At 72.5% G+C, this 14,005-nt stretch overlaps 3 protein-coding genes across 4 annotated transcripts; 1 reads left to right on the top strand and 2 right to left on the bottom strand.

The window, feature by feature from the left end:
* Positions 1–545: 545 nt before the first annotated feature.
* NACA (nascent polypeptide associated complex subunit alpha) lies at positions 546–8,414 on the bottom strand. The gene is made up of 8 exons (XM_040539571.1): positions 8,279–8,414; positions 7,828–7,899; positions 2,585–2,670; positions 2,413–2,490; positions 1,787–1,933; positions 1,501–1,629; positions 931–1,053; positions 546–674 (listed from the first exon to the last, which is right to left on the bottom strand). The coding sequence occupies exons 2-8, from the start codon at positions 7,895–7,897 to the stop codon at positions 660–662; spliced, it is 648 nt and encodes a 215-aa protein (XP_040395505.1). The 5' UTR covers positions 7,898–7,899; positions 8,279–8,414; the 3' UTR covers positions 546–659.
* Positions 8,415–8,562: 148 nt separating this feature from the next.
* PRIM1 (DNA primase subunit 1) lies at positions 8,563–11,525 on the bottom strand. Of its 2 annotated transcripts, XM_040539533.1 has the most exons (13): positions 11,375–11,525; positions 11,068–11,225; positions 10,682–10,788; positions 10,499–10,572; positions 10,144–10,280; positions 10,020–10,078; positions 9,831–9,940; positions 9,647–9,738; positions 9,420–9,564; positions 9,279–9,348; positions 9,116–9,201; positions 8,935–9,033; positions 8,563–8,829 (listed from the first exon to the last, which is right to left on the bottom strand). In XM_040539533.1, the coding sequence occupies exons 1-13, from the start codon at positions 11,475–11,477 to the stop codon at positions 8,810–8,812; spliced, it is 1,260 nt and encodes a 419-aa protein (XP_040395467.1). In that variant the 5' UTR covers positions 11,478–11,525; the 3' UTR covers positions 8,563–8,809. The 2 variants fall into 2 exon arrangements, with proteins under 2 accessions (XP_040395467.1, XP_040395466.1); XM_040539532.1 differs by having other exon boundaries at positions 8,935–9,348.
* Positions 11,511–13,514, top strand: LOC121061133 (retinol dehydrogenase 7-like). The gene is made up of 4 exons (XM_040539558.1): positions 11,511–12,454; positions 12,532–12,790; positions 12,866–13,029; positions 13,178–13,514. Exons 1-4 carry the CDS (start codon positions 12,127–12,129, stop codon positions 13,375–13,377), a joined length of 951 nt encoding a protein of 316 aa, XP_040395492.1. The 5' UTR covers positions 11,511–12,126; the 3' UTR covers positions 13,378–13,514.
* Positions 13,515–14,005: the final 491 nt, after the last annotated feature.

Raw genomic sequence — 14,005 nt, 5'->3', positions numbered from 1 at the left:
GGCGGTTGCTGTGGAGACGGGGAGCCCGGCGGTTGCCATGGCGACGGGGGAGGCCTGGGCCTGGGCCTGGGCCTGGGCCTAGGCCCGGCGGGGCCCAGCGGCCTCCCCCCGGTGCTGGGCTCGCCGCGCAGCCGCCGGTTCTGCCCCCGCCGTTAATTCGCTGCTCCCCTGCCCGGCCCCGGGCCTCCCGCTGAGGCGCAGGGGGCAGGAGGGCCGTGGAAGGCCCCCAACCAGCTCCCTGCCGAGCCAGCGCCCCGCGCCTCCTGCCCCGCTCCCCTCGCGAGGTCCCCCCCGAGCGCTGCCCACCGGGAGGCCAGTACGGGACCCCTGGGGTCTCCCCCGGCCCCGCTCCCCTCACGGCCTCCCCCCCCGAGGCTCTGGGCCAGGCGTGAGGAAGGAAGCGGGGAGCGGGCAGGTGCTGTTCCACCCCGGCAGGACGCGCCGGGGTATCGGGGCCGGGATCTCCCCGAGAGGAAGGCTCCACCCTGGGGCCTCCGCTACCGGGGAAGGGACGGCAGCGAGGCCGAACCAGAGGGGGAAAAGCGTTTCACCAACAATAAGCCACAACTTTTATTAATGGATAGAATAGTACAAATTTTAAATTTAGTTTCATTTTACTTTTCTCTGAAACACCAAAAAAGGCTCCTCCCTCCTGACGGCTACATCGTCAACTCCTGCGGAGAGAAAGACGAGTCAGGAGCCAGCTTCCAGCCGCCCCACGGCCCGCAGCCCCGCGTGCCCCGGCCACGCGCAGGGACCTGGTCCCAGCCAGCCCCACGCGCCCTGCCCTGCCCCGCACAACCCCAAGCTCTTGCTCTGCTGGCGCCCGCAGGGAACGCCGCGCCGCACGCACCTCTCCCACCCAGGGAGTCCCGCTTCCAAGCCCGCTCCCTCCCCAGCCCCCCAGATTTCCGGGCTGCCCACACTCACCATTATAGCATTTACAATATCGTTACTGTTGTTCTTCAGGGCACGGACTGCCTTCGCTCGGGACACGTTCGCCTGAGACATGACCAGCTCAATGTCTTTCACCTCGACACCGGTTTCGTCGACCTGAGGAGACAGAGCCCAGGGCTGACTGCAGCTGAACGCAGAGGCTGCTCCGTGCCCGGCGGAGGAAAATGGGATCGCGTGGATCAGGGTCGCTCCCGCTCAGGCCTCAGGAAGCTTTGGGGCAGGCCCCAGCCCTGCGGACACTCCTCTGGCAGGGACTGGGACCAGGACCCCCGGGGTAGGCCCCCGCACCTCCTTTTGCCCCCGAGGCAAGGGAAAGGAAAGAAAACCTCGTGTCTTAACAGCACCACTGGAGGCGGACGGGGAGGAGGCTCAGGCAGGAGCGGCAGATAAGGAGCCTGCAAATCCAGCCCCTGCCTCCGCAGCTCCCCGGGGCGCCTCCGGGCCAGCGCACGCTGCTTGGCCCCCGCAGAGAGATGCCCACGGGCGGGGGACGGCCGGGGAAGCGCCCGGCCCCTCCGCAGGGCTACAGCGGGGAAGGCTCACCTCCTCTTCCTCGCTCTCCTCCTGCACAGTGGGGGTCTGCGTGTTCTCCTGGATGTTTGAGACAGCTTCTCCCTGCACTTTGAACTTCTCGGCGGCTGCCAGCTGGGCCTGCTGGGACAGGTCTTCGATCTGCAGGAGGGAAGAAGCGTGAGCGAGGCCAGCCCCGCGCGGCGGGTGGCGGGGGGGAGGGAGCCGGCCCTCGCTGAGCACCGCGGGCCTGCCCGCAGCACCCCGGGGCGCGCCCCAGCACCGTGCAGCTCAGCAGCCGGCCACGCGGCCAGCTCACCTTCGCTTCGCCGAAGACTATGTAGGTGTCTGACGCTGGGCTCTTGTACACGTCTGGCTTTGTGATGACGAAGAGGATGTTCTTGGATTTCCGGATGGTGACCCTGGTGACCCCCGTGACCTGGCGAAGGCCCAGCTTAGACATTGCCTGAAAACCAAGCGAGGAAGGGAATGAGGCGAGGAGTTCCTGAGGCAGCCCAGCCCGCTCAGCTGCTGCCCGGGGGGCCCCGTCCAGCGATCGGAGCTCTCACGCACAGGGCAGGGTGCGTTTCAGCGCTGCCCACGAGCGTTCCTTTTCGACTGACGTGGCGCTGGAAGCCTGGGGGGGGGCGGGGGGGGGGCGCTCTCCCCCCAGGACCGGCACAGGTCCACGCCACGACCTGGAGCCACCCCAGCCGCAAGGACTGGGCCTGTGCTCAGGGACGTCCCCCGGCCTCGGGGCCTAACAAGGGCGGAAAATCACGCAAACCTCTCCTGCTGTGGTGGCAGGGCGGGAGGAGAGGGGCTGCTGTCCCCAACAGGCTCGCGAGGCGAGCACCCGAACACCCGGGGACGCCGCGCCCGACCCTGAGCCGAGCCCGGGCTGTTCGCCGCGGACAGCTCCGGCCCATCCGCCTCCCGCCTCACCTTCCGTGCTTTCTTTTCACTCCGGCTCTGTTTTGCTTTGCTAACGGGTTCTTCATCTATTTCAGCTGCTGCTGCGAGCTGCGAGGAGAGCAAACGAGAGGGAGCGGTGACAACCCTGCGGCGGTGCTGGGGGCTCTGCCCCGGCCGGCTACGTGCGCCTCCTCCTCCCTACCTGCGCCTGCTGTGTCGTGGCCTGCGTGGAGTCTTGCTCTTCGAGCTCTGGGACGGATTCATCGCTGTCAGACTCTGTTCCGGACCCTACCGAAAGAAACGTGTCAGCTTCTCAGCTCAGAACCCCGCACGGAGCAGCAGGCGGGCCCGGGGACACAAGGACCCGCGCTGCCTCGGCGTGAACTCTGCTGCCGGCGCCGTCAGGTGCTGGCGCAGCCAAAAGTTCCACCCCCGTCGCATTTCAGCCAGCGGGGTTGAGCAACACCTGGCGGGAGGCGCCCTCCCTGCAACCGCAGCGGGACAGCACCGGGCACGAGCTGCCTCCTCCCGGCGCTCTCCGCAAAAAAACTCCCCAGGAGCGGCCAAAAAACCCGCACCAGGGCCGTGCCCGGGCAAGGCTGCGCTCCGCGGGGCTCCCGGAGCAGCGCGGGTGCCTGGAGGCTCACCGCGACACCGAGGCCCCAGGCTCGAGGGCGAGCGCCCAGCAGCAGCACCCCTCGCACCTCCTCGGGCCTGCCGGCGGCACGGGAGCCGACGACGCAGCGAGCAAACGAGCCCCAGCTCGCCACGTGCTCGGGGCTGCCGCGCCTTTCCGAGACCTTCCTGGCGGGGGGATGACTTGGGGTGACCTTGGAGTTTCCCCACCACGGAAGCATTTTGGGGTCTCTGCCCGTCCCGAAGGCTGCCGGCTGCCCGGGAAGCCCCGGGGGCCGCCAGCTCCTGCAGCGCGCGACCCCCTCGCGAACCGCGGCGCGTTTTTTTTTTTTTTTTTTTTTTTTTTGCCTGCAACGTGCCGGTGCCCGGAGCAGAACCGCGCCGCCTCCAGCCCGCGGGGCAGGCTGAGCACCACGCTCTCATGCAGCTGTTACCTGAACTCCGTCCCGTTTCCTTCTCGGGGAAGGGTCTCCGCATCCGCGGCCACGCTGAGCCCGCGGCAAAGCTCTGTGCGGGCTCCTGGGGGGCACCCAGGGTCCGCCAGGCCCTGCCCTGCCCCGGCTCCGCTCGGCGGGTGGGAAACCACAGCACACACCAGACGCAAGCGCGCGGCTCTCCCCGGGGAGCTCCGAGCGTGAAGCCAGCTCAGGCAGCAGCCGCAACGCCCGCGCGCGGCCCACCCCGTGCTCCGTGCCCCACAGCACGCCGTTAGTGCCGCGGGACGGGGCCGGCAGCGCTCCGCGGGCAGGCTGGGCTCACTCCCGCCTCCGCCGCCCGCGCCGCGGGGGTCCCGCGGGGGGGGGGGGGGGGTTGGGGTTAGTATCTGGTGGGCAGCCCGTGACACTCCATGCACACGGCAAACGGGGGCGGCCGATACCCTTGTCGTTCCTCAGCACGGGCGCCTTGGCGGCGGGAGCCGGGGGGGGCCGCAGCGGGGGCCACGGCGGCGGCTCGGGGGGTGAGGTCCACCAGGACGGGCTGCAGCGGCGGCTCGGCAGCGGGCGCCTCGGGGGGGAGCAGGGGGGGCAGGTCGTCGTCGTCCTCCACGGCAGCGCTGGCGGGCGCGGGGGCTTTCGGGGGGGCTTTGGCCGGGGCGGGGGGGGGGCGCGGGGCCGGCTTGCTGGCCTTAGCCGGGGGGGGGACGCTTCTTGGTGGGGGCGGCGGTCGGCACAGAGGCGGCGGGGGGGGCGAGGTCGCCCCCCGGCGCGGCAGCGGGGGGTCGGCTTCTGGGTTTGGGGGCGCAGGGGCGGCGCGCTCGGCCGGAGGCTTTGGGGGGGCACCAGAAGCAGGAGGCGGAGCGCCAGGAGCTGGGCTGGCAGGAGCTGCTTTGGCTGCCGGGGGGGCTGCGGGGCTCTTGGGAAGCGCTTTGGCTGCAGGAGCTGGCGCAGCAGGGGCAGGGGGAGCAGCGGGGGCAGCGGCCGGGCCCTTGGGGGGCTTCTTGGCCGCAGGGGGGGCGGCCGGAGCTGGGGCAGCTGCAGGAGCCGGGGCACTGGGGGCAGCTGGGGCAGCAGCCGGGCTCTTGGGGGGCTTTTTGGCTGCAGGGGGGGCAGCCGGAGCTGGGGCAGCAGGAGCAGAGGGGGCAGGAGCAGCGCTCTTGGGAGGATTTTTAGCTGCCGGGGGAGCAGGGGCAGCGAGCGGGCTCTTGGGAGCCACTTCGGCCGCCGGGGGGGCAGCCGGAGCCGGGGGAGCTGCAGGAGCTGGGGCAGCGGGGGCAGCGGCGGGGCCCTTTGGGGGATTTTTGGCTGCAGGGGGGGCGGCTGGAGCAGCCCCCGGCGGTGCGACAGGAGAGGGGGTGGCAGAGGGGGCATCGGCTGGGCCCTCGGGAGCCGCGGTGGCTGCAGCGGGGGCGGCTGGAGCTGGCGGGGCCGCAGGAGGCGGCGCGGGAGTAGGGGGGCTCGAGGGAGGAGATTTGGGGGCAGCAGGGGCCGGGGGGGCAGCAGGGGCCGGGGGGGGCGTTCGGAGGGCTCAGAGGAGCAGGGGGGGGCCGCAGGAGGGGCGGCTGGCGCTGCCGGCACGGGCACGGCCGGTGGGAAGCCGTTAGGAGCAGCGGGCGCCGCGGCCCCCGGAGCGGCCGGCGGGGCGGGGGGGGGCGCGGCGGCGGCTGGGGGGGTTTGGGGCAGGGCGGCAGCACCGGGAGCGGCCCCGGGGTCGGGGCTCCCGGGAGGTGCCGGGGCTGCGGGGGCTGCCAGGGCAGGGTCCCCAGGCTGGGTCCCGGCCCCAGCAGGAGCGGCCGGGGGCAGCGGAGGGACGGGGGCCGCGGGCAGCGAGCCCTGGGGGGCTGCAGAGGGGCTCCCGGGGGCCGCCCCGGGGGGCAGCAGCGGGGCCAGCGCCAGGGGGGCTGCCAGGAAGACGGGGGGGGCACGGGGGGGCGGCCGGGGGAGGCTGGGGGGCGGCAGGAGGCAGCGGCACCGCTGGGGCCAGGAAGGGGCAGACGGGGGGAGCGCCCGGGCTCTGGGTACAAAGCGGGGGGGGCCCCACGGGACGGGGAGGGGTCGGGGCAAGAGCAGCCGGGGTCACCCCGGGGCTGTGGGGAGGGGCGGGGGCAGGAGAGGGGCGAGGGGCCGAGGCCACGGAGGTTCCTGCGGGGCTGGGGGGGGGCAGCAGGGGGGCCGAGAGCCACTGGGGGACGGACGGGGCTCAGCGGGGAAGGCCCCGCGGCGGGGACGGCGGCGGGGGACGGCAGCGGGGGGAGTCCCGGGGACACGGGGCTGAGCGGGACAGCGGCGGCGGGCCCTGGGGACCCCGGGGCCGGAGGGGGGGAATTAAGGGGAAGGGGCAGGGCTGGGGCAGGGAGCTGGGGGGGCACGGAGGAGACGGGAAACGCCGCAGCGGGGACCGCGCCGGGGGAGAGGGGGGCCGGGGCCGGCTCCCCTGGGGCAGCCGGGGCAGCGGGGCCGGGGGCCGGAGGCGGAGGCGGGGAAGGAGCAGCGTGGAGAAGAGCTGGGGGAGAGAAACAAAGCGGACCCGTGAGAAGGGGGCGGCCGCGGGGCCGGGCCCGGTGGGACCCCGCGGGGCAGGGACGGGGACCGGGACCCGCCGGCAGCCCCCGCTCGGCCCCGGCCCCACCCCAGCCCCGGCCCTCGGTGCGGCGCCGGGGCAGCGGCAGCCCAGAAACGTCCGAGCGAGCGCGCCGCGCGTCCAGCCGCTCCGGGGGCGCTCCCACCGCCGCCCCTCGCCCCGCGCGCGGGGCTCCTTCGGGAGCAGGGGAACGCCCCGGCGCCCGACAGCGCGCCGCTCGCACGGGCGGCACGGGGCGGCCTCGGGCACCGGGCGCTGCGGCAGGAGGAGCGGCGACGGGGCTGCGGGAGCTGAGCGGGGAGAAGGTCGGGGGACTGAGACAGGGCCCCCCCAGCTCACAGACAGGCCCCGACAGCGCTCGCAGGCCTCCGCCCCGCGCCCCGAAGGCAGGGCAGAGCTGGGCGGCGGCGCTGCCCGGGCCGGTGAGACCGGCACCACCGGTCAGGGGAGCGGAACCAGCCCCGCAGGCGGCCGGGCCCCCCCGCCAGGCTGAGGATTTGGCCGTTCGTGTCCCAGTCCGGCTCGCGCAGCCCCAGATTTCCCCACCCCCCACCCCCCCCCACCCCGCCAGGCGCTGCCTCTCGCCACGTCCAGGAGAAAGCAGCCGCGCACAAGCGATTCCCCAGTTACCACCGGGGCCGCCCAGACGCCCCAGTCCTCACCGCCCCCCCCCCCCCGCCCCGAGCGGCAGCGCCCCCAGGGAAGGCTCCCGGCAGCCCCCTCCGTGCGCGGGGACCTCTCTGCTCCCCGAGAACCGCGGCCCAGGCGCTTCTGACCCCCGCTGCCCCCCCCAGGAGGCTCAGCCCCACCCCCAGCTCTGCTCCTTCTCCGTCCCCACCGCCACCTCCCCGTGAGATGTCCCCCCCCCCACCCCCCCCCCGCAAGGGGCAACGACCGCGGTCCCCGCAGAGCAGCCGGGCCCCCCCCGCGGGTCTCCCGGTGACCCCGAGGCCTCCCACGACGGGACGGAGGCCGCTGCCCCTCTCCCGTGTCGCTGCCCGCAGACGGGCCCCCGGTCGCGGCGTCGCCGGCCGAGCCGTGCTCGTGGCCACCTTCCCCCAGCCTCGCTGCGCTCCGCGAGGCCGGGACCCGACAGGAGGAGACGCGGCTGGAGAAGCCCCGAGGGACGCGAGCCCCCCGGCAGCTCCGACCCGCGGCGAGCTCGGTGCCCCCCCGTCACCGCAGCCGCCCCTCGAGCCCGCTCCCGGCGGCAGGAGGCGGCGACGGAGGCTTCCTGCCAGCACCCCCGGGCCCCGCAGGACGCCGCGGCTTCTCCCCCGGCCCCCAAATCCCGCACGCCCGCGGGCAGGGCCCCCTCTGCCCCTCGCTCCCCCGGGGCTGGGGCACGTTGGCCGGCAGCGCGGCCCCGACGGCGTCCTGCCACCACGGGGCCCCCATCGCCCTCAGCGGCCCCCTCGCGCGTTTCCCATCTCGTTGTGCAAATCGCCCCCCAAAAGCCCCGAGCGTGGCTGACCCAACGCCCCCCCCCGGGCCGCCGGGGCACCAGCCGGGGCCGCCGCCGAAAGCTTCCCGTCCGTACGGGACCGAGGCCGCCCGGTGCCGTGGCGCACACCGGGTTCCCTCGGGGTCCCGACCCCAAAACCCCTCCGAGAAGCCCCGGCTGGGGGCAGGGAGCGCCCGCAGCCACCGGGACAGCCCCGAGCGCGGTGCCGGAGCCTCGCCGCTCCCCCCGCTCCTGCCCCGGGGCTGACACCCGGCGGCTCCCCGCTTTCTCCCGGTTTGTCCCCGGCCCTCCCGCCCCCCGTCCCCGGCCGCCCCCGCCGCGCTCACCTGTCTCAGCCTGCGGCTGCGGCAGCTCCTGCTCCGTGGCCGGGACGGTTTCTGTAGCTTCACCAGGCATTGCTGCGCCCACCGGGGAAAGCAAAACGGCACCGGGCTCGCGGCCGCACCGGGAGCCGCCCGGGGGGGCCGCCGGGAGCTCGCCCTGCCCGCACCACCGGCGCTCGACCCCCCCCCGGGATCCCCCGGGCCCCTCCCGGTACCGACGGCTCCGCTCCGCCGCCCCCCCAGGTCCCTCCCTGCCCCCTCCGGTCCCCCCCGGTCCGCCCCGAACCCCTCCGGTCCCCCCCCGGTCGCCCCCGGTCCCGCCTCCCCCGTCCCCGCCGCCTCCCGGGTGCTCCCGGCGGCCTCGGCCCCGCCGCCACCGCCCTCCCGCACCCTCCCCCCCGGCCCCGGTGCCCCGCTGCGGCGGATGGCGGCGGATGGCGGCGGCGGCGCTCACCGTGCGGGTAGCGGGGCCCAAGATGGCGGCGGAAAGAGACCGAGCGGCTGGCGGCGCGACTTCCGGAAGGGCCGAGCGCTTCCGGGGCACGGGGCAGCGTCCCCCTCCGCGCTCGCCCCCAGGGCTGCGCACCAAGGTTCCGGGGCACGGACGGTCCCGGGGGGGGGCGGGAACGGGGCCCCGGCGGGGTCCTGGGGGGTCCTGGCGGGCCCCACCCCGGCCCTAGGCCCCGTCCCGCCCCAGCCCCGCGGTGGTAGGACGGCCCAGGGAGGTAGGCACGCGGGTGACCAGAAATTTTTAATGGAAAACAGGGTAGAAAAGGTTCAAAAAATACAAAAGGCAAAAATAGGGCAAAAAAAAGGTACAAAAAATACAAAAGGCACAAACAGCGGCGGTCGGAAGGGAGCTGGGGAGATCAGCTGGGGGACATCAGGGCCCTGCGCCACGGCACCGGGCCCCCACGGGTGGCAGGCAGCTCCCTCGGTGGCCCCACGGCAAGGACGGGGGCTGCCGCCGCGCTCCCCAGCAGCGTTAGAAATCTCCTTGCAGGTCTGGGAAGGGGAGAAACGAGGAGTTTTACAGGAAAAGAGCAGCGCCCCAGAGCCACGGGGCCCCTCCGGGTCCCCAGGCTGGCTGCTTCTCCTCCCGGTGCTTACCGCTTCGCCGGAGCTGCTCCCCCCTCCGGGCGCGCTCCATCTCCTCCAGGAACTGCTCGAAGACCCGCACGTACGGCGCCAGGCTTGTCCTCTTGTAGTCTGCAGGAGCAGAGGGGGCTGAGCGGGAGAAGCCCACCGGTGGGGTGGAGACCCCCCTCACCCCAGACGTGGCCCCACTCACCCCGCACACGCCGCTTTGGCTCCGTCTCTCCGTCGTCCTCCTGCTCCCCGTCATCGCCGGCCGCGTCCAGCTCGTGGCACAGGGAGCTGCGGGTGACAGCAGGATGTTGCAGAGGCTGCCGGCAGAGCCAGAACCCAACTGGGGACCCCCTCTGCTGGCCCACCTGATGGTGGGGACGGCAAATGGGTCGAACTGGTCCAGCCTCTGCAGATCCAGCGGCACTGAGATGCGGCCTGCGAGAAAGGGGAGTCGCTGCCGGAGGTGGCCAGCCCCACGTCCCAGCCCCGCAGGTGGCCAGACTGACCTGTTTTGGGGTGGACACTGAAGGGGCTCTTCAGCAGGTGCCCAACGCCTTTGCTGACGTTGATATCGAGGCGCGGGAAGCAGTACTGCAGCATGATCTCCCAGTCCGCGTAGCACGGTGCGCTCTTCCCGGTGTTCGATGTCCGCTGCGGGGACGGGGGATCAGGGGGCAGCCTTGGGGGCTGCAGCACCCACCCCTCACCCCTCGGCAGCCCCATGGGAGCTCACCCGCGTCCGCTCCATCTTGCCCTTCAGCAGCTCCCAGCGCTGCACCGAGTCCCGCTTCTTGGGGAAGTCGCTCTGCAGCGGCTCGCGGTGCTGTGCCCGGCGGTTAAGGCTGATCACAGTCACCACCAGCCCCGCTCCCCTGCGCAGACCCTCCCCTGGACCCGAGCCGCTGCACGAAGGATATCCTCCGGGACGAGGGCCAGCACCTTGTCCCAGCGCTCCGGGCTGCCCAGGATGTCCTGGCCCACCAGCGCGTACTCCTCGAAGTACTTCTCCACCACGTTCACTGACCGCCTGCGGAGGAGGAGCAGGGAGAGGCTCAGCGCTCCATGGCCGGCGGCTGCAGGGGCCGGGCAGGAGCGTCCCCACCGACCTGATGAACGGGTGGATGGGCTCCGAGAGGTTCACTTTCTTCACGGTCTCTGCTCCACCCTGGGGGGACAGCGTTGCTCAGCCCTTGCAAGGCAAGCAGGGCTGCCCGGTCCCCACACACCCACCTTCACCAGCGTCAGGTACTCCACGGCGGCCGCGCGCAGCGCCGGGGACCATTTCCGCACTGCGTCATCGCACACCCAGCAGTGGACGCCCCTCCGGCCCGAGTACACCCACAGGCGGTGCTTCATGCCCAGGTCCTCTGCGGGGGGAACAGCCGGGCTGCGGGAGCGTGCTGGCACAGGCAGCGCTGCAGACCCGCCGGGAGAACCCTCTGGGCATCAGCACGTCCTCTGCTCCCGCTCCAGCCCCACAGCAGCTCCCCCAGGCCCCTCTTCAGGGCAGCGCTGCAAGGGGCAGCAGGGTCTGGATGCGTCCCCGGTGCACGACAGGGGCTGCGCGGGTCCCGGGATCCCTCACCCACGAGCGCGCGGTCAATGACGCGAACAGCGATGGTCATCAGGGTCCAGCACTTGGAGCAGATCTCAGCCGAGCTGGGGGCAGAGCGCAGCAGGTCAGGCGGGTGCTGCGGCCGTGCCGTGCCCCTTCCCAACTATTCCACCTTGTTGGGGCCAGGGCCATGCTGCGAACACCCCCGGTAACCTGCAGCACGTCCGGACGTCGTCGTAGTCCGTCATGTCGATGTCGAAGACCAGCTCCTTCTCCATGGGCTGGAAGGCCCCCAGGTGCACCGTGTTGTGCTGGCTGGGCTGCGGGGCACGACCTGCTCAGCCCCGGCGGGGGGCACGGGGGGGCCGGCATCCTCCCGCAGCCCCCGGCCAGTCGGGGAGCCCGGTGGGAGCGGGATTTGGGGTGTTTAAGGAGAGCTTGGACGTGGTGCTTGGGGACGTGGTGCTTGGGGACGTGGTGCTTGGGGACGTGGTTTAGCGCGTGACGGTGGTGGCAGGGGACGGTTGGACCGGATGATCCTGGAGGGCTCTTCCAACCCTAACGATTCCGTTTTGGGGTTTTAGGGTTCTGCGACTCACCCGGTGGGAGTAGACGGCCCCGATGTCGATCTTGTAGGGGTTTATCTTCTGCAGCTCCCGCTCCAGCTCCTGGGGGCTGCCGAAGGACTGGAAGCGCACGTAGATGTCGTCCCGCAGCGTGAAGGAGAACTCCCGCAGCTGGAAGTAGTTCTTCGCCGCTGGGGGGGGGGGGGCACGGATGGGGCTGGGGGGGGCCCGGCGCGGACCGGCACGGGGCCCCCCCGCGCCCCCTGCCCCGTTCCCGCCGCGCCCCCCGGGCCCAGCCCCGCCGGCCCCGTCCTGCCCGGCCCCCCCCCCCGCCGCTCACCGCCGCCGTAACCGAGCCAGCGGCCGTAGGCGCCGTGCGGGAAGAGCCGCCGGTAGAAGACCGGGAGCAGCTCGGGCAGCGCCGCCGGCTCGAACCGCGCCATGGCGGCAGGCGGCGGGAAGCGGCGGCGCCGCCTGAGCCCGGGGGCCGCCGGGAGCTGGGGGGCGGCACCGCCCGGCACGGCTCGGAATGGCACGGCACGGCACGGCACGGCACCCGGCACCCGGCACCCGGCACCGCCTGGGCACCGCAGCCAGATACGGCTCGGCTCGGCTCGGCTCGGCTCGGGAACGGGCGCTTGAGCACCTGACATAGCCCGGAACGGCTCGGCACGGCACGGCCGGGCACTGCAAAGTCCGTGCCAGTCCCGCCCGGCACGGCACGGATCGGCTCGGTTCGAGAGTGGGCACTGCAGTGCCTGACATGGCCCAGAACGGCACGGCACGGCACGGCCGGGCACTGCAAAGCCCACCCCAGTCCTGCACGGCACGGCACGGCTCGGCTCTGCACCTACCAGAGGGGCACGGGCAGGGCACGGGGCTGCAGCGAGCCCCGGCGGCCGGGGAGGGGCAGGGGGGGCTCGGGGCGCCCCAGGGAGCTCAGCCCCTGGCCCCGCCCGCGGTCATTGCCCGGTCCCGGGGGTCCAAGGTCGGTGCGGGCCTGATCCGGTGCTTGCGGCTGCACCAGCGCCTTCCCCGCTCGTCCCCCGAAAGTCCCCGCTCCGCTCGCTGAGCCCCGACCTCCTGCCCGGGATGGGGTCGTGGCTGTGGCTGTGGCTGGCGGTGGTGCTGGCGGGGCTGTTGTGGCTGCGGCGCTGGCACCGGGAGCGGCAGACGGTGCCCGGCCTCTCGGAGAAGTTTGTGCTGATCACGGGCTGCGACTCGGGCTTCGGCAACCTGCTGGCACGGCAGCTGGACGCGCGGGGGCTGCGGGTGCTGGCGGGCTGCCTGACGGAGCCGGGGGCCGCCAGGCTGCGGGCGGCCACCTCGCAGCGCCTGCAGACCGTCCTCCTGGACGTCACCTCCAGCCACAGCATTGCTGCCGCCACCGCCTGGGTCCGGGAGCGTGTGGGTGACCGAGGTAGGATGGGGGGCACGTCTGGGGCTGGGGGCGTGGCAAGGGGACAGAGACCCTGTCTCAACTCATCCCCTTCCCAGGGCTCTGGGGACTGGTGAACAATGCTGGGATCTTCAACCCGGTCGGCCCCAACGAGTGGCTGAGCAAGGACGACTTCGTCAAGGTGCTGGACGTCAACCTGGTCGGCCTCATCGAGGTGACGCTGAGCCTCCTGCCCCTGGTGCGCAGAGCCCGGGGCCGGGTGGTCAACGTGGCCAGCATGGTGGGGCGCATCGCCCTGGTGGGAGGGGGGTACTGCGTCTCCAAGTACGGCGTGGAGGCCTTCTCCGACAGCCTCAGGTACCCCCTATCCCATCCCCCTGTCCCTCTCCCAGCCCCGATCCCCGCTGCACCACGCTCACCGCTGCCTTCCAGGCGCGAGCTCCGGGATTTCGGGGTGAAGGTGTCCATCATCGAGCCCGGCTGCTTCCAGACCAGCATCCTGGACTCTGACGAGGCGAGGCAGAGCATCGTGCGGGCGTGGGACCGCGCGCCCGACGAGGTCAAGCAGGAGTATGGGCAGCAGTACTTCCAGGCCTGTGAGTGTGGGTGCCAGGGGTGCCAGGGGGCTGCGGCTGGGATCCTGTGGCAGGGAAAGGAAAACAAAACGTGCTGCCCTCACTGGGTTAAATCTCAGCGTGGCGCGGGGTGCCCGGCCAGCTCTCACTTCTCACTTCCCCTCTGCAGACAGCAGCAATTTTCAGCATTTCATCGTCACAGCCAACCCCAAGCTCTCCCTCGTCACCAACGCCATGGAGCACGCGCTGACAGCCGAGTACCCGCGCACTCGCTACGGATGCGGTCTGGACGCCAGACTCTTCTACATCCCCCTGTCCTACCTGCCCAGCGCCTGGGCCGACCGCCTGCTCGCCACCAGCACCACCTAGGAGCGCGCTCAGGGCGCAGCCGGTGCCCAGCATGGTGCTGCTCATACCCCCGGCATCGGGCGTGCGGCCCGGGCCCCGCTCGCTCCAGTCGGTTGTTGGTGTTCGCGGCCATTTCATAGAAAGCAACACTGCCCTGAGTGCCTGCGTGTGTTGTGTGGCCACCGCCGCTGCCTTGCGTCCGCCCACTGCTCTTTGCTTTCAGGGGCTTCATGCTGCACAAGCAGCAAGGAACAGGGGGGTCCTGCTTTGCCAAGAGGGAAGGGGAGGACAGGGGCATCCCCGGGGATGGGTGAGGCATCAAACACTGCCGGGCAGAGGAGAACGACCACAGGGACTGGGAGGGCTGTGAGGGACCAAAGCTCCTTCCTGGCCACAGAAGACCCCGGTGTGGTGCTTGCCCTGCTCTTGGGGCAATGCAGCTCAGCCCTCGCTGGCCCCAGGCTCTGCAGGGGCTGCCCCGTGCTCCCCTCTGGTGCCCTGTGCGTGCAGGGGGAGCAGCCGGGGGGGGCTGCATCAGGCAGCTGGGAGGACAGGTCTGTGGGGTGCCCGTGTAGGCGCAGACCCAGCCAAAACCCCAAGGACCAAACACAAAGGCTGCAGCCCCATGCCAACAACAGGCTGCCCCTGG

The sequence above is a fragment of the Cygnus olor genome, chromosome 29 (genome assembly GCF_009769625.2).
Source record: "Cygnus olor isolate bCygOlo1 chromosome 29, bCygOlo1.pri.v2, whole genome shotgun sequence".
NCBI classification, from domain to species: Eukaryota; Metazoa; Chordata; class Aves; order Anseriformes; family Anatidae; genus Cygnus; species Cygnus olor.
The sequence above is the reverse complement of the archived record's forward strand: the minus strand, read 5'-3'. Positions and strand labels throughout refer to the sequence as shown.